The sequence below is a fragment of the Panthera onca genome, chromosome D4 (assembly GCF_046562875.1).
Source record: "Panthera onca isolate mPanOnc1 chromosome D4, mPanOnc1 haplotype 2, whole genome shotgun sequence".
NCBI classification, from domain to species: Eukaryota; Metazoa; Chordata; class Mammalia; order Carnivora; family Felidae; genus Panthera; species Panthera onca.
Window position 1 is genome coordinate 93,799,069 of NC_138351.1, and position 27,439 is coordinate 93,826,507.

At 59.6% G+C, this 27,439-nt stretch overlaps 1 protein-coding gene across 4 annotated transcripts in view; it reads left to right on the plus strand.

Annotated features, from left to right (window-relative positions):
• The first annotated feature begins 738 nt into the window (after positions 1 to 738).
• Positions 739 to 27,439, plus strand: part of CAMSAP1 (calmodulin regulated spectrin associated protein 1) — a 55,964-nt gene continuing 29,263 nt past the window's right edge. For all 4 annotated transcript variants that reach the window (XR_014135999.1, XR_014136000.1, XM_081790989.1 and 1 more), the window contains exons 1-4: positions 739 to 998; positions 1,147 to 1,306; positions 21,110 to 21,372; positions 22,186 to 22,347. Coding sequence is in view for 2 of the 4 variants with exons in the window: in XM_081790989.1 (XP_081647115.1) it covers positions 1,147 to 1,306; positions 21,110 to 21,372; positions 22,186 to 22,347 (585 nt within the window). In the remaining 2 variants the exon portion in view is untranslated. The remainder of the gene's footprint in view (positions 999 to 1,146; positions 1,307 to 21,109; positions 21,373 to 22,185; positions 22,348 to 27,439) is intronic.

The window sequence follows — 27,439 nt, forward strand, 5'->3', positions numbered from 1 at the left end:
CGTCTGTCCTTGGCCGCCCCTGCCCCCGGCGCGACCGCCACCGGGGCTCTCCGCTGGGTGCTTGTGCAACGACCGCGGGCTCCACGTTCGGGCTCAGGGCGGCGGTTCCCCGCCCCGGGATCCCCACCCAGGAAGCCCTCGCCCCTGCTCTCCGCGTGTCCTGGGTCTCTGGGCCTGGAGGTCTCGGGGGGGAGGGGGCGGCAGAGGCGCGGGCGGGGTCGGTGCCCACCAGGCCCCCCTTCCCCCGCTGCAGGCTCTGGGTCCCCGCGATGGTGGGCAGGGCGGCCCCGTCAGCAGTGCCTCTCTCCGGGAGGGGGAGACGCCGGGGCTGTGCGGGGGCCGGGGGGTCGCCCTCCCGGGGTGGCAGTCGGCCCGTCGGACGGCGGCTGGAGCCTCCGGTGCGGACGGCCGGGTGCCGGGACGGAGGAGGCGCGGCCCAGACAAAGGGCTGCTGCGGAACCCGCCCGGGCCTGCCCACCAGCGCCCGCCCGCTCCGCGCGACCCGCTCCCGGCGCCCGGCGAGAGGGGCGGAGCCGCAGTCTGGCCCTCTGCGCGTGCGGCGGTGGGCGGGGCGAGCGCGGGGCCGGGGGCGGGCCGCTCCCACTGCGCGTGCGGCAATGAGCGGGACGAGCGCGGGCCGGAGGCGGGGCCGCAGGTTGACCCACTGCGCGTGCGGTAAGGGGAGGGGCTAGCACGGGCCGGGGGGCGGGGCGGAGGGCGGCACCCACCGCGCGTGCGCAGGGCCTCGGCGTTGCGCGCGCTCCCGCCGGTTGGCCGCCCCCTCAGCGGCCGCCGCCGCCGCCGCCGCCGCCGCCGCCGCCCCTGCCCCCGGCCCGCGCACGCGCCCCCCGCCCCGGCCCGCGGCCGGCCCGCGCCCCTCACCTCGCCGCCTCCCCGGCCTCCGGGCCTCCCGGCCTCCGGGCCCCCTGGCCTCCCGGCGCGGCCCCGCAGCATGCAGCAGCAGCACCCGCGGTGGCGGCGGCGGCGGCGGCTGTGAGGTGAGGCCGGGGCGGGGGCGGCCTCCCGGGGGCCGCGGTGCTCGCGGGCCCGGCCCCCTCGCGGGTCCCGGCGCAGCCAGGGGCGCGGCGCCTTTGTTGCGGCGGAGGCCGGGCGCCGCCCGCGCTGCAGCGGCCTTTTTGTGTGCAGATGGTGGACGCGGGCGGCTGCCCGGCCGGGGAGGGCTGGAGGAGGATGGAGGCCGCGCCCGACGGTGCCGTGGACATCGTGCCCCTGGACCGCTACGACTCGGCCCGCGCCAAGATCGCCGCCAACCTGCAGTGGATCTGCGCCAAGGCCTACGGCATAGGTGGGCCGGGGCGGGGGCGGGGGCGGGGACCCGGGGAGGGTCGGACCGCGGGGTCGGGTCGGGGTCGGGGGCCGGGGCGGGGCCGAGGGCGGGGTCGGAGCCCGGCGCCCGAGCCGCGGGTTGGGCGCACCGGGGGCTGGGGGCAGGGGCCGCCTTTGTGCTCAGGGTCCCGGGCCGCGGCGCTGTGCCGGTCGCCTCCGGAGCGGGCTGCGACGGCGCGCGGTGCGGGGGCGTCTGCGGGGGTCCATCGGCAGGTGCCGCGAGGAGTGGGCGCGCTCCCCTAGCTGCCCGGGGGTGGGTGCGGGGCAGGGCGCGGGGCAGGGCGCGGGGCCCGGCGCGGAGTTAGACTCCTGGTGGGGCTGGAGTGCAGGGGTAAACCCTGGACGCCCAGCCGCTCTGGATGCGCGCCGAGCATCCGACGCGGAGTTTCCTAACGAGAAATCGGTCTTTGAACGGATTGTGCTTAATGAGCATCCTTCCTTCGGTTAATTCCCGTTCTGAAGAACTAGGTAACCTTGGTACTGGATCCAGTTCGTTAGGCCCTAATATGCTTAGTGGATTAAGACTTTCCTATTTCCAGCCCTTGGAATTTTACAGACCAAGTGATTCTCCTAGTGGCTTTATTAATATCTGGTGCTTTGTTTTGGGCACAAACTTGGGGGCTGATACTGTGTAATCTTCTGCCTTTTAATTTGAAGGCTGTTCAAAGATGGCCTTTACTCTGGTGCAAACATGCCTGTTTCCAGAGTGACCCTGATCTGGAGAGGGCCCTTTGGGGAGGAGTTCGGCGGACCCGGTTTGAACACTTGGGGAGCAGGGGTGCCCTGTGACAGGGTCTCGCCAGGTGGCATGGTGGCCGGGGCCGTAGGGAGGCGCCCTGCAAGTCCCAGCCATTCCATGCGTTGCCCCGTTTGAAGTTGGTTCGTAGCGCGTAAGGAGAGTGCTTTCCTAGAGTTTGCGGTTGACGATTTTTGTTTATGGCTCCGTGGAAGACTGCTCGGTTTGTGTGTTGTGTGGTCCGGTCCGCTGCCACATCCGCGAATTTTGGTGCTTTTGGGGGAGGCGTGGAACTGGTACAAGTTACATAGGAAACTGTGCAGTAAGAGGCAAAGAGGAACGCTGGCGTGGCCCCTTGGTGTCGGGCAGTCAGGTTAAGGACAAGCAGGTGCGCGTAGTCCTTAGCGGCCTCCTGTTTCGTGTTGGCGGTTGGTTACGGTTCACCACCTCCGCCTCCGTCCCTAAGCTACGTCGTGGAGTCCTACAGGTTCTTGCACCTTCTAGAACACTGCCTTCTTACCCGTGACGTTCGGAGGCTCTTCCCAGCTTCGTACAGGGTTCTTGCTTTTCCCCCCTGCGTAGTATTTCACTGGAGGCCCGTTCACCGTCCACGGGCGCTGGCCGGTCCGGCCCTTTGCTCTCGGGCACACGGTGCATTCTTGGGCACAGCTCCTGGGGCATATGTGCGAGGTGTTGGTCCTGTATGTATTTTTAAGATTTTACGAATGGTTATGACAAGTTTCTGGTGGTGAGTGCTGCATGGACACGAATACCTTTACAAAGCGCTCTCTGTTGGCTTTCCGGTTTTTTGTTGCGTTTCACTTCGGCACTGCACGTGGGATTGGTCAGCTATCTGGCAATGAATGTGCGCCTCTCAGGGTTGGTCTAGTTTTACTTCTCGCCTTAATACTTGTCGGCTCATCAGGTAATTGACTCAAAAACTCGTGTTAAAATGGGCCTTACAGTTTTGAAATCGTTAAAGGTGGGTATTTATAGAATGTGAGTGCGTGGGGAAGGAGAGTAGGTGCTGTCTGAGCATCCAGGACTGGTTGTACGTTGCCCATCGGTCACCATCCTGTGGCAGCAGTGTGCTCATCGAACTCTGACTTTGGGAGGTCTGGTTTCCATTCAGTTTCCCTGAAGGAGAAAGTTTTCCCATTCTGTACGTCGATTCAGAAGGGGAGCAGGTGCAGTTTTTTTCCCAGTTGAGAGTCTCTTTAAGTTTACAAATCTGGGAGATCCTAATTCGCATGATCGAGAAGACTCACCTTGGCTGAGCTGAAGCGATTTCACGTATGTCATTGGTGTGGAGGTCACAGCCTGAGTGGAAGATTCGGTGTTACCAGCACACAGTCTGGTCTCTGAGGACAGCAGAAAGGTGGAGGGGGGGACTTTGATAGGAGCCGACCCCCCCCCCCCCCCCCCCCCCCCCGCAAAGTTCCTTTCCTAATCCAGGGGCCTATTCTTTGTTTCTTCTTTTGGACGTTTCCCTGTGTGTCTCCGGCTTAGTTTCCAGCTAATTAGACATGGTTCTTTCAATCAGCAGCTTTAATGGTGAATCAGCGTTGGGGGTGGGTATGATGCTGAAAATGGCTTCAGTATTTTACTTGTGTAGTTGTCGTTAAGTACGGAAACGAAACTGACCGGCGCTTTCCCTTTGTGTGGGGATCGAAAGCGAGCAGGCTGATAGGGTGAGGTGCACGGAGGCGCCCTTCATGCTTTGTGTTGGCCTTTTGGGAGTCTCTCTCGGTGTCTCCTGGGGTATTCTCTGGGCCAGTCCCTGCCATTTGTAGCAAGTGAGGAGGCTCAGGAGAGTCTCCTTGGCCAGGCCTGTGGTGGCACGTTTCGGTCCGGGAAGGTTTCCTCCGGCTCCCGTCTCTGGTTGCTGCCGCCAGGACTGTGGGCCACCTTGTGCTTTTAATTTTAGATTTTGTGCCTCCGTTTTCGGGGCAACTGTTGTTTCACTGACGACGCTTAATTATTTCTTCTTTTTAAGAAATAATATATCGGACGTGTTGGAAGTTATTCATTTAAAAGGGTCTGCAAGAGGGGTGCCTGGGGGGCCCAGTCAGTTAAGCGCCTGACTTCGGCTTGGGTCATGATCTCGCGGTTTGTGGGTTCGAGCCCCGCGTTGGGCTCTGTGCTGACGGCTCGGAGCCTGGAGCCTGCTTCGGATTCTGTGTCTCCTTCTCTCTCTGCCCGTCCCTTGCTCGTGCTACGTCTCTGAAAAATAAATAAATGTTAATAAAGAAAACAAAAGTGTCTGCAAGAAAGAGTAGAATCTGGGGTGCCTGGCGGGGTCATGAGTTCAAGACCCACCCTGGGCCTAGACTTTACTTGAAAGAAAAAAAAAGTGTAGAACCTGTGCAGCTGGAATGTTTTGCGCTGTCTTTCTGGGTGAGAGCTGTAACACTGTTAGCAGTTTGAAGGAGTGGCTCACGGCACTACCTCTCCTACAGAGTACGGGGGCCTGCTGCGCTCCTGCTTGTTGATTTCAGCCCACGACCTTAGAAACCTAGGGGCATCTAGGCCTTGGTTTCGGGGGTAAGGGGAGGGTGGTAGTTTCTGTTACCTTCAGAGGGAAAAACCAGCAGGGAAAGTGCTAGACGGCATTCTGCTGTTTGTGGACCTGTTGCTACGTAGCCGAGTGGTGGTGACTTACCCTCGAGGAGCCCCGGAAGCTGAGCCGAGGCTGACCACAGCTCCCCAGTCCACCACCCGAACCGGGCAGGGCCGTAGGGGCCGCCACGGTCAGCCTTCCTTTTTTGTGGGCAGCACACTGGGGTGGAGACAGGCTACGGGCCGTCTGGAACCCGCTGCTGGCAGGGAGTTGACACTCTTTCCCCCTCACTCTTGCGTGGGAGTAATCAGACAACTGACCCGCGTGCATGCCGTGCGGTGGGTGGTCACATGGGATGCTCTGGCCGGCACAGCCGTGAGGGCCGTCAGCAGCGCAGCCGCCGTGGCCTCCCCGCCCGGGCCGCGAGAAGAGCCTCGTTGATGTTGGGAGCGATGTCTCTCTGCTGTCACCTCCCGGGCTCACCACCTGGCTTTGTGGCAGTGACCTTCGGTTAAGCCGAGTCGTGTGCGCGGGACCCCTCTCCGGGCCCCACGACCAGAAATGGAGTGCGGCTGCCGGTCTCGTCCCTGGGCCAACGGGAGAGCCTGGGCCGTGTGAGCCTTGGTGCGGAGGCCCTCATCCGTGAGCAGACGGTCGCTTTTCACTTGGTGATCCGCCCGCATGGCTGCGTTACGAGTTTAGAGTGCACTTTTTGACGGTCTTTTGTCCTTGGCGAGGGTCGGGTGCTTCGGAGACGGAGGTGATGCGTCCTGGGTGCACCTGCTGGGTCGACTAGATACCGAGGGGGCCGCCGCTTGGCCTTCTGGTGTGACTTTCCCTCTGCTTGGGGGTGCCGAGAACTGCCTGGCGTGTGTGAGCTCAGGGGTCACCGTTGTCCGGTTTAATGCCACGTCTGCGGCACTCGGCTGCTCGTCACACACGTACCAGCTGAAGTAGAGGGATGCCGTCTGTATTCTGCCGTGGCGGCCAGAGCACGGGTGAGTTTGTATTTGTAAAGCTGCGTCCGTGCGCGCATGCCTTCTCTCCTGTCCCGGCGCCACCGTCTGAATGTCAGTCAGAGAACTGACACCCATCGTGAAGCTCGCACTGCCCTCGTCTTTTAAATCTGAGCGACCCTCAAGGTGGCTGGCCACTGTTGTGTTGCCGCATGTTAAACTTGCGCTCGTGTTCTTCCACGAATCCTGTAATGTGTACGTTTTTTATCTCACTTAGCCTCCTACCGGCTCATCGATTTCTCTTGCTGTTGATTTTTCTGTGGCCCTAGTGCTGTTAGGGGTACCAGCGTTCTTTTTCGCTTTCTAGCTGAACTGCCGAAAAAGTTCTGCAGGCCGGCTGTGGAGCTGCGGGCGGGTGGATGGGGACCCGGCGCCGGGGCTGCGGGCGGCGGTGGGGGGGGGGGGGGCGGCGTGGGGCCAGAGGCTCTGAAGGCTGGGTGAGGTGTGGGACCGCTCCAGGAGCGCAGGGGTGGCTGGCTGGCCGGGTTCTGTGCGGGCCAGGAAATGCTCGGCGGAGCGAGTGACGTCCTGATAGGATTTGCGGACGAGACGGTAGTGCTTAGTTTAGAGGGCCGTCTGGGCAGCGTGGCGGTGGCGCTCCGGGCCTGCTGGGGATTTCTTCGTGACGTGTGCCTGGGAGGGTTTCTGTGTAGGGGCGTGGGGCGATGCGAGACGGAGCCTGGAGGGGTTCCTCAGCGGGTGGGTGTGGGTGGGGACCGTCGTCAGGTGGAAGAGTCGCGTCGAGGTGCGTTCGGGACAGCCGCGTGCGCCGGAGGGCTTGCTTCGCGTGGGTCCCCCCCGGCCCTGGAGGCTGCAAGTCCCGGATCCTGCTGCCCGCGGGGCTGGTGTCCAGCGAGGCCGCTTCCCGGTGTGTAGAGGGCTGTCTTCTCGCTGCGTCCTCACCGAGCTCTCTGGAGCCTCCTGGTAAGGCCACCTATCCTGCGCGGGAGGGCTCCGCCTTCACAGCGCCCTCACCTCCCAGGGGCCTCGTCTCCGCCGCCGTCCCCCTGGGGGCTGCGTCTCCGCGGTGCCCAGGCCCTGCCTGTCCTGTCTGCAGGGGAAAGGGGAGCGGGGGTGCGCTGACAGGTGTGAGGGGAGCAGAGCTCCCGAGACCGGCTTGGCTGACGCAGGGGAAGGAGGCAGGAGTAGTCAGTCCTTCGTCCACGGAGCTTTTCTGCGCTCACGGCTCCGTCGTCACACGCAGAAGGGTCACCTCCGAGCTTCTCCTTCTGGCTCCGTTCCTCCCCGTGGCCTGGCCCTTTCTGTTGTTTACGCTGCCCAGGTCACTCACGTGCCCCTCGCCCGCTGTCCTGTAGTCACTAGAGACTCACGTGGAATTAACCCGACGTCCGTTCCACGAGTGCCGTGCTGTGAACCCTGGGGTCCTCGATGGCCTCTCGGGGCTCGGGTGGCGCTGGCCACGGCCATGCGCACAGCTACCTGTGCTCAGAGCCAAGGAGATGGGCACCTGGGAGAGGAGCAGGTGCCGCGGCAGGACAGGTGAGGGGAGGGGGAAACTCCCCTGAGGGAGTCTAGAGTGTTCCCTCGCAGAAAGTGAGGTGTTTGAGACCCGGGCCTTTCGGAGAAGTCTCTGTAGGGGAGGTGAATGCCTGTCGTTTGGTTGGAATGCGGTGAGAATTTCAGTTTGGAGCTCTGAGAACACCAGCTTCGGTGAGGTGCACTTTACGTACAGCCGGCTGCACGCGTTTCGAGTGTAGTCTGACTTCCGCGCCCCTGTGAACGGGACCACGGTCAAGGTTGACGGTTTTCACGTCTCCAGGGTGTGCTTGAACCCTCCGGCCGGCCGCCACCCAGAGCCTCGCTGATCTGCGGTTGCCGTGGATCCCGGGGGTTTCCTAGAGCTGCCTTCGCCACCCACCGAACATCAGCTGCTGTCTGTTCTCCCCGTCGGCTTCCTTCCCTCCGCCTCGTGTTTTGGAGCTTCAGCCGCGTGAGCGCGCCTTTTCGCTGAGTGCCGGGAGCGGCGGTGTCGTCGTTTGGCTGCTCGCACTCTGCTCCCTCCCCCGCTCGTGGACCGCCCTCCGATCGGCCCTCGGATCGCTTCCAGCGTGTCTGCCACGAACGGGGCTGCCACGAACGGGGCCGCCACGAGCGCGCGCGACGGGTCCGTGGGAGCATACGTTTCGGTTGTCTCGGGCGAAACCGTGGAGCTGCTGGCTCACGTGCGTGTGCGTGACCGCCCCGCTGGTTTCCGAGGTCGGTGTATCCGCTTCTGTTTGCGCCAGCGAAGCCCGAGTGTGAGTCCAGGCGACCTGCATCCTTGCCAGCACATGGCGTCGTCGGTCTTTTTAATTTTAGCCTCTCGAGTGAACGGGTTGTGATGTCTCGCTGTGGTCTGGATGTGCATTTCCCTGATGACTAATGATGACGAACGTTTTTTTACACGGTCGTTGGCCGTTTGAGTATCTTTTTTCAGTTGAGCGTTTTTCGTGTCTCTGGCCAGAGTCTTAAAAAAAACCACACTTTTATTTGAGGTAATCGTGTTAACGTGCATTTGTAAGAAAGTTTCACCAGCGGTAACTTCTTGCAAAACTGTAATTGAATATTACAACCAGGAGAGTGACATTGTATGACCGAGATGTAGAACGTTCCGTTCCCACAAAGACCTCTTCGGTTTTGTTGCCCTTTTGTAGCCACACCTGCCTCCCTCCCTTCTGCTTTCCCTTCTGTTTGCCTTGGGTTTGTTTTGCTCTTCCTTTTCTAGTTTCTTGCGGTATGGACTTAGATTATTGGTGGCTTTTTTCTTCTCTAGGGTAAGCGTGTAGTGCTGTAAATTTTCTCCTTGGTGCTGCCTTAGCCGCATCCCACGAAGGCTTGGTGTGTTGTGTTTTCATTTTCCTTCAGTTCTGTGTCCTTGATTTCCTTTGCTACTTCTCCTTGACCCGCGAATTTTTTGTAGGCGTAATTTCCACGTGTTGAGATTTTCTCGTTTCGCTTTTCTGTTACTGTTTCTAGCGTGGTTCCGTCGTGGCGAGGTGACACTCTGTAGGGTTTCTGTTCTTTTAAACTTGTTCGAGCTTGTGTTCTCGCCCAGGGTAGGGTCTTTTTGGGTGGATGTTCCACGGGCGTTGGAAGAGATGTGTTTTCTAGCACTGTCGGTGGAGCCTTCCACACATACCAGGGAGGGCCTTTTGGCTGGTCGTACTGCTCAGATCTCTGTCCTCGTTCGTTTTTGTCTAACAGTTCTGTCAGTTGCTGACGGCTGTTGAAACCCCAGCCACACTGCACACTGGGGATTTCTCTTTTCAGCTCTGTTTCTTCCCTCACGTCTGTGTCTCTGTACTTCGGTGGATATGCATTTAGGATTATAAGGTCTTCCTGCTGGGTTGACCCTTTTACCGTCAGGTACCTTTCTTTCTCTTCGGTAAGTTTCTTTCTACTTTATCGTATATTCGTACAATTTTTCCTGCCTTTTTAAAAAACCTTTTTTTAATGTTTATTTACTTTCGATAGAACACAAGGCAGGGGGAGGAAAAGAAGAGAGAGAGACACACGCAGAATCCAAAGCAGGCTCCAGGCTCGGAGCTGTCACCACAGAGTCTGACGTGGGGCTTGACCCCACAGACCGTGAGATCGTGACCTGAGCTGAAGTTAGTCGCCCAACCAACTGAGCCACCCAGGTGCCCCAGCTCTTCTTGCTCTCTGTTTGTTAACAGTGTTTTCCTGGTATAGCCTTTTTTTTTATCCCTTTGTTTTCAGCATATTGAAGTCATTGAGTCTGAGGCGAGTTTCTTGTGAACGGCATATAGCTGTGTTGTTTACGTATATGTATGTATGTATATTTTATTTGTTTTGAGACAGAGAGAATGTGAGAAGGGGAGGGGCAGAGAGAGAGGGAGAGAATCCCAGGCAGCCTCCTCACTGTCCGTGCAGAGCCTGGCACGGGGCTCCGACTGCCCAACTGAACCGTGAGATCGTGACCTGAACTGAAATCACAAGTTGGAAGCTCAACCAGCTGAGCTCCCAGGTGCCCCTGCCTTTTTTTTTTTTTTTTAAAGCCATTCTGCCAATCTTTGTCTTTTACTTGGTGTATTTAGGGTATTTATATTTAATGTGATTGTCCATAGTTAAGGCTTACATCTGATGTTTTAGTCTTTCCTGTATTTCTTGTTCCTGTTTTTCTTTCTTTTCCTTCCTTCCTTCCTTCCTTCCTTCCCTCCTGTGGACTACTTGACTATTTTTTAAGAGCCCGTTGTGATTTATATGTGTTGTTTTGGGGTGTGTCTGTAGTTTTCCTAGTGGTTGCTCTGGGTACGACAGTATTTACACATGATTTCCAGCAGCTCTCCAGTGTTGCTTTGCCCCTTCAGGTGAGGTGTAGAAATCTTTTCTTCCATCTTTGCTCTCCCCACCTTTAAATACCATTGTTGTGAGGGTGTGCAGGCGTGGGAGTTTTGTCACCAGATGGAATGTAGGAAACTCACCATTGTATTTGCCCAAATGATCTGTACCTGTCACTCCTGCTCCCTGGTTCTCAGGACTCCTTCCTTCTCATTTTTTTCTATTTGGGGAATCTCCTTCCGCCGCTCTTTAAGGTTTGCCAGAGATGAGTTTTTTAAAGTTTTCCTTTGTCTAAGAAGGTCTGTGGGTCTCCTTGCTGCCTTAAGGAAAGTCTCCCCAGCTGTGGAATCTGGCTGACGGCTCTTTTCGGGCAGCACTGGAAAGTGACGCGCCCTCCCTCTGGCCCCGTGATTCCGAGAGACCTGCCGTCCCCCGAGCCCGTGGCCCCCGTTTGGGGCGCAGTGTTTCCCTCCAGCTGCTTCACGATAACGCTCTTCGTCAAGTTGGGGATAGTGTGTCTTGCTGTGCATTTCTTTGGGTTCGTGTTAGTAGGGGTTCGCTCAGTTCCTCGAAACCTGTGGGGTTGTATCTTTTGCCCCGTTTGGGGGGCTTTCGGCCGTTGTCCTCTCAGTGCCCTCTCGGCCCCGCTGTTTCTGCCCTCTTCCCTGGGACTCCAGTGATCCCGCTGTTCGGTCTCGTGTTCCCCTCCTGTGGGTCCCTGAGGCTGTATTTGGGTTCTTTCAGCGTGGTTTCTATCTGTCGTTGGGATGGGGCACCTCGTGTTGATCCGTCCACGAGTTCACCGATCCCGTCCTGTCACCTCCACTTTCCTCTCAAGCCCATCCAGGGAGTTTGAGTTGTTGCTCTGTTTTTCAGTTTTACATTCAGTTCTTTTTAGAACTTCTTTTTCTTTGCTGAGATTTTCTGGTTTTCGTTTGCTTCCAGAGAATTTGTAATTGCTCGAGGAATCAGTTTTACGACGGTGGCTTTAAAGTCTGTCGGAGAATGCCAGCATCTGGCTCGTTTTGGTGCTGGTGTCCGTGGATCGTCTTTTCTCCTTAAAGTCATGATTTTCTTGGTTCTGGGTGTGCCGGGTGACCTCCGGCTGCTCCCCGGTCACTCTGCCTCTTCTGTCGGAGATTCCGGGTCCTGTTGAAAGTGTCCCCAGCAGCAGCAGCGGCAGCAGCTTCCGGTCTGGGGCAGCACGCGGTCCCGCCGGTCTGACGCTCAAAGCGTGCCTTTGCCGGCGTGGCTGGCGTGGGGCTCCCGTGGCCCTGCCGGTGCTGCTTTTTGGAGGTGGAAGGAGCTTTCTGGTGCTGGGCTGCCGGGTGCCCCTGGAGGACAGAGGGCGTCTCCCGGTCCGGTCCGGGTGCTTGTCGTGGCGGGGTCCCCTCGCGCACGGTGTCGGGGGAATGCTGTGTCTCGAGGCCGGTGGGGAGGGAGAGCACTCGGGGGGCTCTGTTGGGGCAGGTGTTGCAGACCGCCAGCTCGTGCCCCGGCTTCTGCCAGGCCGGCCTGGTGTCTGGGGCGGGGATGAGCCCGCGCGGCTCGCCTTCCGTCGCCAGGCCGAGGGCCGGGAGATGCCGGGTCAGGTCACCTGCCGGGTGGGAGGTCGGGAGACGCCCCGTGGCCGTGCTGTTCCTCCCGCCCTGGCCCCCCCCCTCAGTCTGCCTCCTCGTGCGGCCTTCGGGTTCTCCTGTGCTTGTCTTTTGAGTCATTTCCAAGGTTTACAGTTGCGCTTCGTGGAGAGGAGTCCCTGCCACCTCGTCCTGACCGCAAGGCCCTCGTGGCTGCTTTATGTTTTTGCTTTGTTTTTCGACTTCATCGCCGTTAGCAGCACGTGCTTTGGTGTGTGTGTCTCCTTTCTGTCCCGCTGGGTTTCATGAAGTTTACAGGGACGGGAAACTCCTTGCACCCTATCTCTTGCAGTAATACCGTTTTCTGTCCCACGTTTTCTGTCCTGCCTCCCTGGGCCTCCGGTCACACTGTGTGACGCTTGTGGTACCTGTCACCCGCCTTCCCTCCTGTCCTTTCTCTCCTCTGGCTGGCCTGCTGTTCGGCACGCCAGCGTGTGAATGCAGCTCACTTCCCCTGTCTTCCCGTGGCAAGTGCTTTCTTTTTTTTTTTTTTTTCTTCTCTTCTCTTCTCTTCTCTTTTCTTCTCTTCTCTTCTCTTCTCTTTTCTTTTCTTTTCTGTAATTTCCAGATTCTTCTGTCAGAATTCTTCATGCTCTCGTTTCAAGCGTGGTCAGGGAAAGTCTGTGGCTGCTCACGCCAGCTGTGGGTCCCCGGGGCCTGTTCCTTCCTCTTGGTTTTTAGCAGTTTGGTTAGAAGCGTCTGGGCGTGGTTTTCTTCCACTGGGTTCTGTTTGGGTTTGCTGGGCTCCCTGTGCCTGCAGATTGGTGTTTCTCCAAACATGGGGCGACTTTGGCCCTTACCTATTCAGATGCTCTTGGGCAGTGGTCTCTGTCCTGCAGGAGCACGGCCGCGAGGCTTTTGATGCCCCCCTGCTCCCTGACACTCTTCCTTCTCTTCAGTCCCTGCCTTCCGGGTGGCAATTTCCATAACGTATCTCGGGTTCACTGACCCTCTCGGTTCTCCTGCGTGGTGAACATTTTGTCGATACACTGTATTGTTCTTAAATTCTGATTCTTTTATTATTTTAAAAAGTTTTCTCTGTGGAGAATGTCTGTGTTTTCATTTCTTTCAAGAGTTCCTACGTTGACCTCAGGGAGCTTGGTTACAATGGATGCTTTACGGTCTGTGATAACTCTGACATCTGGGTCATGTCAGGGTTGGCATCTGTGGATTGTCTCTTGCCCTGGGAATCGGTTGCATTTTCCGGTTTTCTGTATGTTGAGTAACTATGGGTTGTGTTCTGGACGTTTGAATATTGCGCTGTGGGGCTGCTTTCCGGTCCACGCTGATGTCTTCTTGGTGGGCCGTTTTTGTAGCCGGGTGGCAGTGAGCACCTTGAAGCTCAGACCCCAAGTCTGCTTTGTCATTTCGTGTGCCATGGTTTCAAGGTCAGTGTGGTTTTGTGGGTCTGTCCCGCGTGCACGTAGCCGGGGGGGTCCTCAGGGTTGTGTGGGCTCATACACGGAAGGAGGAGTCCCCTTCCCGGCTCTCTCCTCTCTTGGATTCCTCTGCATTTTCTGCTCCAGGGAGCCCCCCCTCCCTTGTCCTCCGGCTGGAAACACGGGGCTTCGCTCGGAGCGGTACTGCCTGCGCAGGGGACGAGAACGTCAGGTGCCCTCACCTCTGCAGACCACCGAGGGCCCTGCCCTGCCAGAGTTCCGTAACCTGGGCTGGAAGAGAGGAAGAGGAGGAAAGCCCAGATTCCTCCCGCTCTCCAGCGTGCGGGGGCCCCTTCCCGGGGCTCTGGCCAGAGAGGCCGGGTTTCTGCCCGCGCGCGTGCGTCCGGCTGCCCTGTGGGTCAGAGCCCCTAGAGGAAGTGGGCACGGAGCCGGGGACCCCGTAGGTGTGGCTTCTTGGGCCTTTGCGTCTGCCCCCTGGTCGCCTGCCGCTCTTCACGTTTAGGATCCTCCCGTGGCTGCCCGTGGCGCCGGGCGGGGTCTTAGTCGTGGCCGGCGGGCAGAGGCTGTCCCGGCCCGCTTCACAGTGGCAGCTCCACAGCCTGGGAGCCTGCTTCTGTCGCTCGCTCGGTGTCACCGCTGGCTTTGTTCAGGATGTCCTCCCTCTTTGCTCGGCTGCTGTTTTCACTTGGCTGAGTGGGTGAGGTGGCCGGGAGGCGGTGGGCGTCACCAGAGGCCCTGGACGGTGCCGTACTTTCTCTCCGGAGAAACTTGCACTTCCAGAGACCGGCCGTCCCCGGCCCCCTCGCTCCGGCGCTCCGGCACACGCACCGGGGTGCTCTCGAGGGCTGCCGTGCTTGGGTCACGTCGGCTCCGAGGGAGCAGCCTCTGGGGTTCCCGGCCGCATGCCTGCCCCGCTGGGTGACCAGGGTCCCCTGCAAGTCCCGTCCCCCTGACCTGGGAGGTGCCAGGAACGCAGGTCCCCCTCGTCGCACCTGCCACGGACGGAGCACAGCCTCTGTCAGCGTGGTGTGGGAGCTGGGGCTCTCGGCCGCAGGCTTCTCCTGGCACGCGGCTCGGCCACCTTGCCCCCGGTCAGCGAGTGCGGCCAGCGGAGGCGCGTTCTGTGCGTGCCGACCGGACCGTGCTGTCCCCTGGTACCGGAGAGCTCCTCTCCACGCCGGATGCCTACAGATGCTCCCTCTGCATTTGGCCACGTTTGGTCACAGAATCTTCCCTTGCCGGACATAGGTTTGCTCAGCTTGCTGGGCGTGCGGCTGGGCAGCTGGTGGGCGCACTGGTGGGTGGCGGGGGGGTGCGCGGGCGGGTGTGCTGGTAGGCGGGCTGGTACGCGTGCTGGTGGGCGGCTGCGTGGGGATCCCTGGGGTGTCACTTCCCTGGGGAGTGTGAGGTGCGAGGGAGGGAGGTCTAGCCAGGACCTTGGCATTCAGGTCTGTGACCTGTCCTTCCCATTGGTCACCTTCCCTCCCTCAGGCACCGTCCCGGGTCAGAGCCGTCCCCCAAGCTGTCCCCTGGGCCTCGAAGTGGAGGGGGGGAGGCGGGTGCTGAGGGTTGATCGGGCGGCTCCCCACTTGCTTTGCTGGCACGGCATCCCCGTGGGGGGGCCCGCGAGCCGCATGCCTGGGCCAGTGTGGCCGCTTCTCCGCCTCCCAGCGGGGGCGGGGCCCATGGGGGGCACAGGCGGCTGTGAGACCTTCTGCCCCCTCTCTTCCCCGGCTCCGGCCATCTTCTGCTCTGGCCTGTGCTTTCTCTCCATCCTGGGGCTTCTCTTTGCCTGGGCTTTCTCACCGTTTTATGCTAGTTTTTTGTTCCTTTAAAAAGTGTTTGCTCTTTCCTCTTAGAGCGCATTTTTAGAAACCGGTCACATCCTCGTCAGAAGCTTCTGACATTGGGCCATCAGGGGTTGGGGTCTGTTGGTTGCCTTTTCTCCGGTGCTCGTGGGTTCCCTCTGTCTTCTGCGCCGAGTAAGTTTGCATCGTGTCTGGGATGTTCCGATTCTTGCGCGTGAGACCCTGGGGTCTGCTAGAATCTAGAGAATTTTTTCTTTTAAACAGGTAGTCAGCCCAGTTAGGCTGAGACTCTGAGTCCTCGTGAGCTGCTTCGTGTGGGCCTTTGCTCCATGCTGGTTTAGTCCCGAAGCCTCCGGACCGTTCCGGTCTGTCCGCAGGGCACCTCTGTGAAGCCGGGGCCCCGCTGTGGTTCTGAGTCCGCGCTGTGCCGTTCCTGGGTAGTGTCACACGGGGCCACTTGCGCCATCCAGGATAGTACACGCAGATTTTAGGGTTCTTCATTCAGCGCCCCCCTCCTGCTCTCCGGGGGGCTCCCCTGCAGGGTCTCCCTTCCCAGTCAGGCTGGAAGAGTCTGTGTGCTTCCTGCACCTGAGCTGCGTCAGCAGAGAGGGAGGGAAAAGAGCCTGTGGGGCGCCCCCTCACTCCCCCCTGCCCCCCCGCCCACCGTTGGGTACAGTTTTGTTGCTGGTGCTGGCCTGGCGTGGGGCAGGGGAGCCAGTGAGTCTGCCTGGCAGAGCTGGTCTTCTCTCTCTTCTGTCTGGCGTTGCCAGCATAGGCCTGGGGTGTGGCCACAGTTCGAAGGCCTCTGGCCACGACGTTGTGGTCGACAGTCTGGGCAGGGGCTGGGCACCAGCAGGCGACCGGACCACCGTCTTGCCGGTCACTGGTGGCTGTGCGGGCTTTGCTCTCCTGAGACCAAGCCGGGCCAGGTGAGGCCTCAGGCTTCCGTGGGGCACCTGGGGGGGTCCCCTGGCCCTGCTCGGGGTGCAGGGGTACGGCGTCAGTCGGCAGGGTGGGGCGTGTGGTGGACAGCGACGGATGAGAGCGGTAGCTAGCACCTGTGTGACCGTCACTGACGGCAGCTCTGCCCTCAGCGCCTCGGCTCACACACCTGCCCTCACCCGGGGGACAGGGGGCCGGGCTGTCGTGTGTGTGCCTGGGGTTCTGAGAGGCCGGGCCGGCCCGGGCGGGTCCTGCTCCCAGCCGCACGCCTTCCTGCCTTGGAGACCTGGAGCTCGGAGCGTCTGCTCTCCCCCGGCTGTCACCCGTTGCTCCTTCCTGCTGCATGTTGCGTCCTGCCTTGCAGGTGCGGGCTTCTCAGGACCCTCCAGTACTTCGTGCGGCCTTCCTGTCCCGTGTGCCCGCAGGGCCCTAGCCCCGGATCGCCGGCCCGTGTACGCACTGTCGCTGTTTGCTGCAGACCGGGGTCACGGGGACCGCCGTCCCTCCCGCCAGGCCGTGTCCTGGGGGCGCCCTCGGCACAGAGCCACCGCCCTCAGGCTTAGCGGCTGCTTCACCCCTCCCGCCTTCCGTCCTTCCGTCCAGCCCTCTGTGCCAGAGACGCGGGCTCCTCCCTCCCGCTGGCCGCCTCCGCCTGCAGACCTTGCTCTCGGACGCCCGTCACCGGCTGCGCTCCCGTGGTCGGTCAAGCCCGCTCCCGGTGCCCCGGCCTCCGCATGCCTCCCTCCAATCAGAGGGGGCTGCTGGCCCTCTCCTTGGCCCCTCCGTCCCTCACCCTTCCTGCCGCTGCTCTTTCCCAGGCTGGCACTGCCTCCTGCTTGTAAATCCGCGGACCCCTCTCAGTCCGCCTTGTGTCTCATCTTTTTCCCACCGTGGTCGCTGAGCGCTCCTGCTTTGGAGTGTTTTCTCCGAGCCCGCCTTCTGTTTCCCCCCCTTCCCCGATCACTTCTCCGTGCCGGTCTCCGGCTTCCTTTTCCCACTTGCCCAGGTCTGCCCCACACGTGGCCGTTGGCCAGGTGTACCCCACGACCTTTTCTGCCCCCGTGCGTGTGCTCCGTGGCTGCGATAATTATTTCTGCGTGGTAGGTCCCAAGCCTGTGTGTCCAGCCGGACCCTTTCCCTTGCGCTTTGATCTCCGTATTTTCCTGCGGCTTTGAAGTCTCCACTTGGGTCCCACGGGCACCTCAGAGACGTCCTGCCTGGAGTAACCGCCCCTCTCCCCTGACCGTCCTCCGCGTTACCGGTTCCTGTGTCGGAGGCACCGTCCTGCATCTCGTCGGCAGAGTGGGAGGTCTGCTGCCTTGGCCACACCCCAGGCCCGATGCCCATGCCTCCTGGGCGTCTGTGCCCCTTCCTGGTGCCACCGGTTCTTGGCCCGCCTCCGTTGTCGCTCGGGCCGCTGACTGTGGTGGGATTCTGGTAGGTGGGGACTTCTGTCCTCCAACTCCTCCGGCCCCTCGTCCCCCACGGGGGCTGGTCACATCCCTTCAGGCCTTCAGAGCCCCCTGTGCCTGTCCCTGTCACTGAGGGACCCCGCTGGCGCCCCCAGTCCCTCCTGGTGAAGGCTGCTGGTAGGTACTTAGTTGATTGCCTGTGGGTGAGCCGAGAAGTGGCCTGTGCGGCTGGCTGCTCCTGTGCTGAGCCGCAGTTTTCCAGAACCCTCTCTCGGGGTCATTCTTTTGTGTGTCCCTCCCTCATGTGTCGTCATCCCGTCCCCCTCCCTTGGTCTCACCCCTTCCCCTGTTCCCGCTCTCTCTGCCACCGGAGCCCGGCTGCCTCCCTCCCCGGAAGCCTGCCCGGCCTCCCTGCCCTGTGGTGCCGGCTCATCTGCGCCCCAGAGCAGCACAGAGCACCCCGTACCTGTCCTGCGTGGCGCCCAGCACGTTTTGCGCACGGCGCGTGGTGATTCCTGTCATCTTAAGAGGCTCTGCCCCGAGGGGTGACCTCTTCGTCCTCGTTAACCCCCTCAGTTCTGTGCGTCTTTGGCTCACAGTGGGGGCTTAATAAATGACGGCTCCGCACAGGAGTAATTCTGACAAATGGTCTCTGCAGTTTGTAGAGGGAACGAAAACTAAGTCCCTGGCAGTAGCCGGAAGGCACTTGCGGAGTTGTCGTCTTGTAAACAGTGGTCGGTTTTAGTAAAACCGAGAGGGACTTTCACAGCTGGCGCATAAAGCCCCTGCAGTCGTGGACCTGCTCAGGCGCAGCAACCGGCCCAGCAACCGGCCCCTCCGCCCACGGCTGAGGGCAGGGGCTGCCCTGGAGGGGGGCGGGGCGCAGCCGCACGGTGTCCGGGGCGCTTCCCTGCAGTCGACGCGTCGTCTTCCCACAAACGTGGAGTTTATGGGGATCAGCTCTGCGATGCACACGTGCGTGTTCAGGTGTAATTAAAAAGCGGGTTATCCGAGTCAGTTTGTATCGATTAGTTTTGAAAGCTCCACCAAGTGGGCCGCCCGTGGAAACCTTTCTCCCGGGTAGACAGACAAGCTGCTTCAGGGCCCTGGCTGCGGTTCTGTCCAGCCTCTCCGGGTTCCCGGGTGCGGGTAGGCTGTGTCTTTCCGAACCCGTGCCCCTGGACGCCTGTCCTTCCTGCAGCCGACCCTCCGTTGGTGCCTGTGTCCCACCCCCTCCTCCCAGAGCTGTGACCCTAAGGGACCTTTCTGTCCTGAGGCCTGCCGGTCTCTGCTGTCCTGGAGGGGAGCCCATCGGTAATCCGAGAGGCGAGGGGGCCGGCGCTGGGGGGACGGTGGCGTGGCGGTGGCTGTGGCGTGGCCCCAAGCTGTCGTTTTCTGGCTAGGAGGCTGGGTCACCACCTTTAGGGGGCCAGAAGGAAGAGTGTGGCCCCAGCAACTGCGGCACGATGTCGTTCGAGATTGTGCCCGGGATCGGTGTCCCGGCCGTGTGCTGCTCATCCCCAGCACAGCCACCGTGCACATCCCCGGGCTCGGTCCTGGGGGCGAGGAAGAAAGGCTTGTCTCCTATCCGTGTTAGTGGAGTTTGATAGGCAGGTCTCTGGAGTTCATCGTTACTTTGTGTCAAAGGATGTGGAGGATGTTGATTGAGGGAGCCTCTTCCCCGTTGATGAAAATAACTCGGTTATGCTCGTCTGCCCCTTCTAGAAGGTTATGCAGTACGTCACTGTAGTACATAATGAAAACAACAAAAAAGTAAAACCCAAAAAAGGAGGGGGGGGGATCAGCCAGAGTTGCTAGGGCTTTGGCAGGAGGAGAACTGGGTGACCCTGAAACTTTTGGTGAGCGGCTGACCTTGAGATGAGGCCAGGAGGGGCAGGTTGGGAGGTGGAGTTCCCCTGCAGGCGGATTAGGCCCCGTGCCCACCGGCCCGTCGTGCCCACCGGCCCGTCGTGCCCACCGGCCCGTCGTGCGGACCTTAAGGGGCAGAGGGACGGAGGCCCAGGGAAGTGGCCGGGGTCAGGACGTGTGTTCACGGTGACAACACGCCCGTGCTCCTTCAAGCCACGAGACTGACTGAAGTCACTGCGCCCTTCCAGTCCTGGAGAGGTGAGGGAGCGATGGAGTCCTCTCCATAGCAGAGGCGATGGAGCTGGGACGGGCGTGGGGAGAGGAGGAGGACGGGGTGGGCCCGGGTCCCTGCGTCCCAGTCCCCGCCGCCCGAAGTCAGCCTGGCCTCTCGCACCTGAAAGTGGACTAGGCTGGCGGACCCCCTGGCCCCGCGACCTCCTCGACTCCCGTCCTGGACTCCCATCCGTCAGGACCAGGTCCTGCATCGTCCGTGTGGGTGTCCTCCCGGGCTGCCGTCTGCTCTCTGGGACGGCGCGCTCCGGTGCGCGTGGGGCCGGCTCCTGTCCCTCCCTCGGCCCCCCACTCACAAGTCACCCCACCCACAAAGGCAGCAGAAGTCTTCCCACGGCGTTTTGCCCTGGGGCTCCCTTCCTCTGTGGTCGGAATGATCTCTTCTGTCTCAGAACGCTGGGTGATTTTAAAATAGGATGGGCTCTGACAGGGTCCTTTCGACCCTGAGCCAAGGGTGTGTCCCTCCCGCCTCGGAAGGGTTGGCTCCGTGTGCCCGCAGGGCTGCCACGGTGTCAGTCACAGTCACGGGCCAGGGGAACCGAGGCCTTGCAAACAGAAGGGCAGTGTGAATGTTAGCCACTGTTAGGAGAGCCAGTGGGGAACCGAGGAGCCCCACACCCACGAGGAGGTGATTCAGGGCCCCGAGAATGGCGTCTGTGATGAGGACAGCGAGGATGGGGGTGGGGGGGTGGGGAGGCAGAGGCCACGGTTGGAGGGCACTTGCCAGGTCGCCGCAGAGAGCCCGGACTGTGCGGGGAGGGGGCGCGCCGGCGCCCCGCGTCTCGGCACTAGGTGCCGTGGGTGTCCTTCCCCGGTGTCCTTGGAGAGACCAGGCCCGTGTGAACTCTTTCACAGGCAGGGTTGTTCCAGAACGCCCAGAGGGCGCTCTCGGGTCTGGGGGCCGCACTGAAGGAGCTCAGCCTTAGCCTGCACAGCTTCATGTTTTCCGGTCTGCCACCCCTTCGGGGGCACGGCGATGGACATCTTGCAGGGCAAGTGTGAGGGACACCTGGGGAGACCATGCTGTAGCCGTTTAGAAACCGAGCGTCCCCAGCGGTGCACGTGTGGCTGGTGTGTTTGTGTGGGAGGTGGTGTAGACCTGTGAGTCAGGCCGGATTCACAGTCGGCTTCTGCCGCTCGGGGCCTCGGGCACATGGCACGCTCTCCCCGTGCCTCCGTTTTCCCGTTAGTAACGCAGGGACGAGAGTCTCAGCTTGACAGTTGCCGCGTGCTTAAGTCACATGGCCTGCGCGGCGTCGAGTCTGCCTGGCCCGGGGTCAGGTGAGGGCCTGTCCCTGCGGCCGTGCCTTTGTCACGGTCCCTGCGGGCCTGGCCGTGGTGTCGGGCCTCGCTGTCGTGTCCAGTGTGACCTCAGGAAAGGGCACGCTTGACCTCCTCCCCGGGACCCGTGCTGCGTGTGCCCCGCGCCGTCTGCGGGGTGACGAGGGCCTGCGTGTTGCCTGTGCCCCGCGTGGCCCCCGTGGCGTGACCGGGTGCCGTGCAGTCCAGCCGGCTCGCGTCTCGGTTTCCCCTGGGCTCCGCTCCCTGCTTAGGGCTCCCACTCGTGCTTCTCGCTGCCGTCTGGCAGGAGAGTCACCCCTGGAGGTCGTGGCGGCCAGGTCACTAAGGCGAGTGCGTCGCCCACACGCCCTGGCGGTGTCGGCAGCCGGGTCGCCTTTGCCCGAGGAGACGATGGGGTCTTTTTATGTGGTTAGGTGCCCGTCGTGATTGACGGCAGCTCTGTCCCCCGTTGGCATCATGCTCACGTGCCGGTCTCTTCTTGGCTCAGATAACATCCCCGAGGACCTCAGGGACCCCTTTTACATTGACCAGTATGAGCAGGAGCACATCAAGCCGCCCGTCATCAAGCTCCTGCTGTCCAGCGAGCTCTACTGCCGTGTTTGCAGCCTCATCCTGAAGGGGGACCAGGTGGCGGCCTTACAGGGACACCAGTCTGTCATCCAGGCCCTGTCCCGGAAAGGGATCTACGTGATGGAGAGTGACGACACCCCCGTGACGGATCCCGACCTCAGCCACGCGCCCATAAAGATGGTGAGTGTCCTGTGGTGGGGGGGCGGGGGGGGGGCAGGGTCTGTCACCGACCGCGACTGCTTCTCCCGCGGGCACTCGTGTGGCGCCCCGGCCTGTCGTCCCGCCGGCCGGCCCTCCGCGGTGCAGATGGTGGGAGCGTCCGGCCGGGTGGCGGGGCTCGCGGCTGTGCGGCGGTCTCCTGAGCTGTGTGACTTGAAGTGCCTGTGACTTGTGGAGGACGGGGAAAGAGCAGCTCCCCGTCAGCTCTCTTCCTCCTCACGAGCCCTCTGTGCGCCGGAGGGTAAGTCGAGGCACGTTAACGAAAACGTCTGGAGGCAGATATTTCACGGACGTTGTGACGTGCAGCCGTCGGGCCTGTTCTGTCAGGTTGTTCACCGTATTGTATTTTTGTGTCCAAATAAAGAAGAAAAGACTCCGTTTTCCCCCCTCCCCCCTTTCCTCCGGAAGCCACACCGTCGATGTGACTTTCCCAGACTGCCCTAGGTCGGCCAGTTTGGGTGCCTCCCACGTCACTGGGTTTTGGCTGTTCTCTGGCGACTTGCGCTCTGTGGCTTTTCACGGGTGGGTTTCGCGGAGGACGCGTTGTGGGTCAACGGGATGTTCCTCGGGTTCCGGGAGGAGACGGTGCAAAGGCGTGGCGGACTTGCGGCAGCAGGGCTCCCGCCGGAACCCCGGGCCCTGTTGGCGGTCGTGCAGCTGTGGGCGCGTCTCTCTGTGCTTGTACCTTTCCCCTCAGCCAGCCCCTGGGGCTCGCCAGGTTGCCGCGGCGGTGAGGTGGGCTTGGGCCACCCTAACCGTCACCTCTGCTCCCAGAGCGCCCACATGGCGATGGTGGACGCCCTCATGATGGCCTACACCGTGGAGATGATCAGCATCGAGAAGGTGGTGGCCAGCGTCCAGCGCTTCTCGACGTTCAGCGCCTCGAAAGAGCTTCCGTACGACCTCGAGGACGCCATGGTGTTCTGGGTCAACAAGGTCAGTGCTGGGAGCCGTGGCCGGTGCGAGGACTGGGGCCGCGGGTCGTCTCCTCGAGCGGCCCGAGCGGGCCGGGGCGCTCCCTGGTGGCAGGTCCTCCCCCGAGAGCTGCGCCCGCCTCGTGTGTCGCCCGAGAACCGGGCGCTGGCAGGGGCCCCGGGAGCGGTAGGTGGATGTGCTGTGTCCAGAAGCACGTCTGCTCCTGTCCAGACAGAACAAACAGGTGTCCTCGTGAGCACGGGGAGCGTGGCCGCGGTTTAAGTTACTACGTTCTTGTTGTTTTCATCTCAGGCTCTCTGTGCACCGAAGGGGTGCTCGAGTTCAGAGGCGTTTTGCTTATGAAGAGAAAAGTGGTGTCTTCCTAAGTGTTTTCTCTTTTTACGTTTAGAGCTTACAGCGTGATCTTTCACGCAAGCATAGAGAGGGTATTTTCAGTGGCACGGGATTACTCACAGGGTTACCTTTGCACAACAGTTTGGTCGTGAAGCGTCTCTGTGGGTAAAAAGGTGTTCAGCTGGGGACACTTAGCTAACGGAGTGAGGAAGTGGAAGGCGGGGCAGCCCCTCGTAGAGTTGTCTTGGGGCAGCTGAGACAACTGTCTGGGGGGCTCGGTCGGCGAGGCGTCCGACTCTCGATTGAAGTTCAGGTCATGATCTCACGGTTCGTGGGATCGAGCCCCGCGTCGGGCTCTGCGCTGACAGCGTGACCCCACTTGGGACTCTCTCCCTCTCTCTCTGCCCCTCCCACCCCACCGAATAAATAAACAAACTTAAGGAGTTGCGTCAGTCTGCCCACAAGATTGAAATTATTTCCTTATATGGTTTGTGTCCGTGTTCTTTATAACGTAAGGCTTTATGAGAGACCAAGTAAAAATCAGTGGCCGCGGAATCAGTTGAAGAACGTGGCAAAGCCAGGCCGTGGCGCGTGGGCCGGCTCCCCCGAGAGGGCCCCCTTCGTGGTTGTGACGAGCAAGGCCTTAGTCAAGCGCATGTTGTGACTTCCGGCTAAGACGCTTGCCCTGCTGTTCCCTTGGTTTCCTACCCGGAGGTGGGGTGGGGGAATCCAGTCCGTGGGCAGACCCCCTTCGGTCCCTGATTGCCGGGTGGGGTAGAGGGCTTTTCCGGGGTTCGCTGCAACGTCTGGACCCAGACGCTGGCCAGTGCCCGTAAGTTTGCCTCCTGGCGGTGGGCACCGTGTCTCCCCTGCCCCCTGGCCGTGCAGGATACCGTGCCTGTGGGAAGCGGGAACCGCGGGAACGTGGTTAAGGCAGGATGTTCGGGACCGGTGCACATTTCCAGAGGAAACTGAGCCCTGGCTGGTAGTTCTGTGATCCCGACACGGCCTTCCTGTAGCCACGAGTTCACGTGTGTGTTTTCAGCCACTGACCTGCGGTGCTCCGTTCGTTTCCGGTGCGCGGTGTGGTGATTCAACAAGTGTAGCTGCCAGCTGTCGCCACACAGCCTCGTCGGGGCACTTGACCGTATGCCCTGTGCTACACCTTTCCTCCCTGCAAGACCCAGGTTCTAACTTGTTTCTCTCTGATAACTTTTATCGGCTTCTCCTGTTTTATTTTTATTTTTGAGAGAGAGCAAGCACGTGAGTGGTGGAGGGGCAGAGAGAGAGAGAGAGAGAGAGAGAGAGAGAGAGAGAGAGAGAATCCAAAGCAGGCTTGAGGCTCTGAGCTGTCAGCCCAGAGCCCGATGCGGGGCGCCGACTCACGAACCGTGAGATTCTGACCTGGGCCAAAGTCGGCCGCTTAACCCACTGAGCCACCCAGGCACTCCGGTTTTTCCTTCTTATAAATGAAATGACATGGTCATTATAGAAAAGCTAGAAAATACAATAAGCAAATAAAACAAAACGTAAACTCCCCATAACCTTACCACCTACACATGCGTTTTAACATAAATTCTCATAATTTTCAGGGGCACCTGGGTGGCTCCGTTGGTTGAGCGTCCGACTTCGGCTCAGGTTGTGATCTCACCGTTCACGAGTTTGAGCCCCACATTGGGCTGTCTGCTGTCATCTCGGAGCCTGCTTTGGGTCCTCTGTACCCCCCTCTCTCTGCCCCTCCCCCGCCTGTGCTCTTTCTCTCTCAAAAATAAGTAAACTTAAAAAAAGAATAAATTCTCATAGTTTTTTTTAGGTGTAAGACACAGGCTTAAAAGCACAATTAGGTGCTCCCGGGTGCTGGGCCGAAAGCCGAGGCCTTTGGCAGGATGGGGAGGGGTCTCTCCAGGGCCGGCTTCAGTGCCCGCCTGCTGTTGTCTCAGGCGCCGGGCTCTGTAGGTGACCACGGGCATTTCCCTCCCACGTGTAATGGGTGGGCAGTGGTGGCCACATGGCTGAGGTTCATTTGTAAAGGCTTTTGATTGGTTTTGATTGGTTTTTGCCAAATTTCTGACTGTAAAGACTAGTATTTTTTTCGTACTCTTAGTCCGTCGAGGTGTCTTTTTCCATGATTTCCCATAGATTGGATATTACTGAAAGAATATTTGCTATTTTTAATTTTGATGTTTATTTTTTAATAAAAAAATAAATAAATAAATTTAATAAAAAAAATAAATGTTTTTGACATTTATTTATTATTGAGAGAGAGAGAAACAGCACGAGCAGGAGAGGGGCAGAGAGAGGGAGGGACACAGAATCGGACGCAGGCTCCAGGCTCTGAGCTTTCCGCACAGAGCCCGACGTGGGGCTCGAACTCACAAACCGCGAGATCGTGACCTGAGCTGAAGTCGGGCACAACCGACTGAGCCCCCCGGGCGCCCCTCCCATTTTTTAAAGGTGGGGAATAGTGTCATCTTCTACTTCCATTTCTTCATTTACTGGTAAAGTTGAAGTTTAAGAGATAGAGCGTACGTTTGGCCGTTTGTCTTTCTCTTTGATAAATTACTTGTCTGTGATCTTTGGCCGTATTTCTTTGGGGGAGGGGTGCATTCCGTTTCTCCCGCGCCTGATCAAGTTTCTCATAATACCATGAAGGGCGTTCCCTGTTTGCCGTATTTGTGTAGACGATTTTCCAGGTCACTGCCGCCCGTTTGCCTGTGGACTTGGCTGATGTGTGGAAGATGATCTTCATGTGGTGCAGCCTTTATCTGCTGACGGGCATTTTCTGGTGTTAACCTCTGTCTTTCAAAGAGGTGCACTGTATTTCTGACTCTGCATCGGCCTCTGGCAGGCGTGGCCTTCTGATTGACTGCTAGCTCACGTGACCCTCCCGTCTGGTCCCTGCCGGTCCACCGTGGTCACACGGCCTACTGTGGTTGGGTCTGTAGTCAGATGACCAGGTATGACTTTTCAACAGCTCATGTCCCTTTTCTTGTGCCACACTTCGGTTTTCCTGGAGTTGGTACTTGCTTTGTTTTTTTTGTGGCCTTTCTGGTCCTTGCCTAATATTTATAGTTTTATTCAGTGTTTTCCAAATTTTGTATTTCCTTAGCATTTCCAAATGAACTAAGTTTCTTACGTTGATAGATTTCCCCTTGTGTGTGTTCTCATTCTCTGATGTCGACTGAGCGGTGAGCTCTGGCCAAGGGCTCCCCCACACTTGCTGCCTCCATGTGGTTTCTTTCCGGCGCGGATTCACGGGTGCCAGATGAGGGGTGCGCTCACTGAGGAGGTTTCCAGCACTTGCTCGGGGGGCTCCTCTCGGATGTGAGCTCTGATGCGGGGTGAGATGTGCCTCCATGCTTTGTGTACTGAGGGTCTTTCCCTGGACTCAGAGGAGGTGTCAGCTCCCCCAAGCTTTTCCTTCAGGGAGAGTGGCCGTGGCCTCTGCAGTGTGGGTCCTCTGGTGCCTGACAGTTTAGAGCCGGGTCCAGAAGCCTTCCCACCTTCCTTTGGCGGCTGGGTTCTCTCCCCACCGAAAGCGGCCTCCGTGTTTGATAAGGTTCGGGCTCCTGAGGGTTCACGTGCGGTGAGTTTTCCCTTCGGCGTCAGTCTTTGATGCCTCGTAAGATCTGGATCTCCTTTGAAACTGTGGTTGTGGATAATGTCCCCAAGATTTCTGCTGTGTGAACAGTGCACATTTAAGCTCTCTCACCTCCGTGCTGGCCATTTTCACTCGGGAAGGTATTTTTGTGGGTTCGCTTCCTTTTCGTGTTTGGCTCTGTGTCTGGGTGCTCTCCCCCTCTTCCGCAGCTCTGGAGTCACAGTCAGGCCTGTCAGGTGACTGCTGTGAGTTACTTTCTCTTTTTATGTGCATCACTTCCAGGGACCACTCTCCCTCTCCCCCTCCCCCTCCCCCTCCCCCTGGCCGATCAGGCCCTCTGGGGGGTAGAAATTGCCCTCCCCAGGATTGGGGCTCACCACCAAGCCGTCCCTCAGATTCCCTGCTCTTTGTGTGAGGGACTGAGCTGTCCTCTGTCCCCGGAGTTGTGGACTTTTACCGTGACCATCTTGCTGTGGCTTTTGACGTTTTTACCGCCGCCCAGCCCGTTGCTGTAGCCTTTGAAAGACAAAATCCAGCTTCACTGCTGTACGATTTGCCCGCAGCCAACGGGCCCAGTTCTTTGAGTTTGACCAGTGACTGCGGTTTAACATTCGCCACAAGGCACCATTTCCATCGCCCTAAATGAGCTCTTCTGTTTCCCTTTGCAGTTTGCCCTCCGGCCCAGACTGACCCTGATGTGCCTTCTACACTTAGAAGTTGGCTTTACCTCTTCTAGGTCTTGATAAAACTGGGTCATGCGTATGTACCCTTCACGGAACAAAGTGATTCTGAAGTTAATCCGTGTTAGCGCATCTGGCAGTGGTTTTCTTTTTACACTCTGGGGAATTCCATCGCGCGAACAGACCGCGGTTTACCCGTTCCCCTGCCGGTGGACGCTGCGGTCATTTCCAGTTCTGGTCTGTGCTGACGAAGGCCGCCGGGAACCTGTGCGTGCAAGTCTTACCTGAGACACGTATTCCTTTCTTTGGGTCACGTTCTTAGGCATAGAGTCGCCGGGCCAGTGATAAAGTCGCGGTGAACGTTACGAGGAACTGCCCAGGTGTTTCCCAAAGTGATGGCACCACTTTGAGCAGCGCCAGTGAGAGAACTCCAGCCGCTCCAGGCTTGTGCCAGCACGTGCGACAGTCTGTCTGTCAG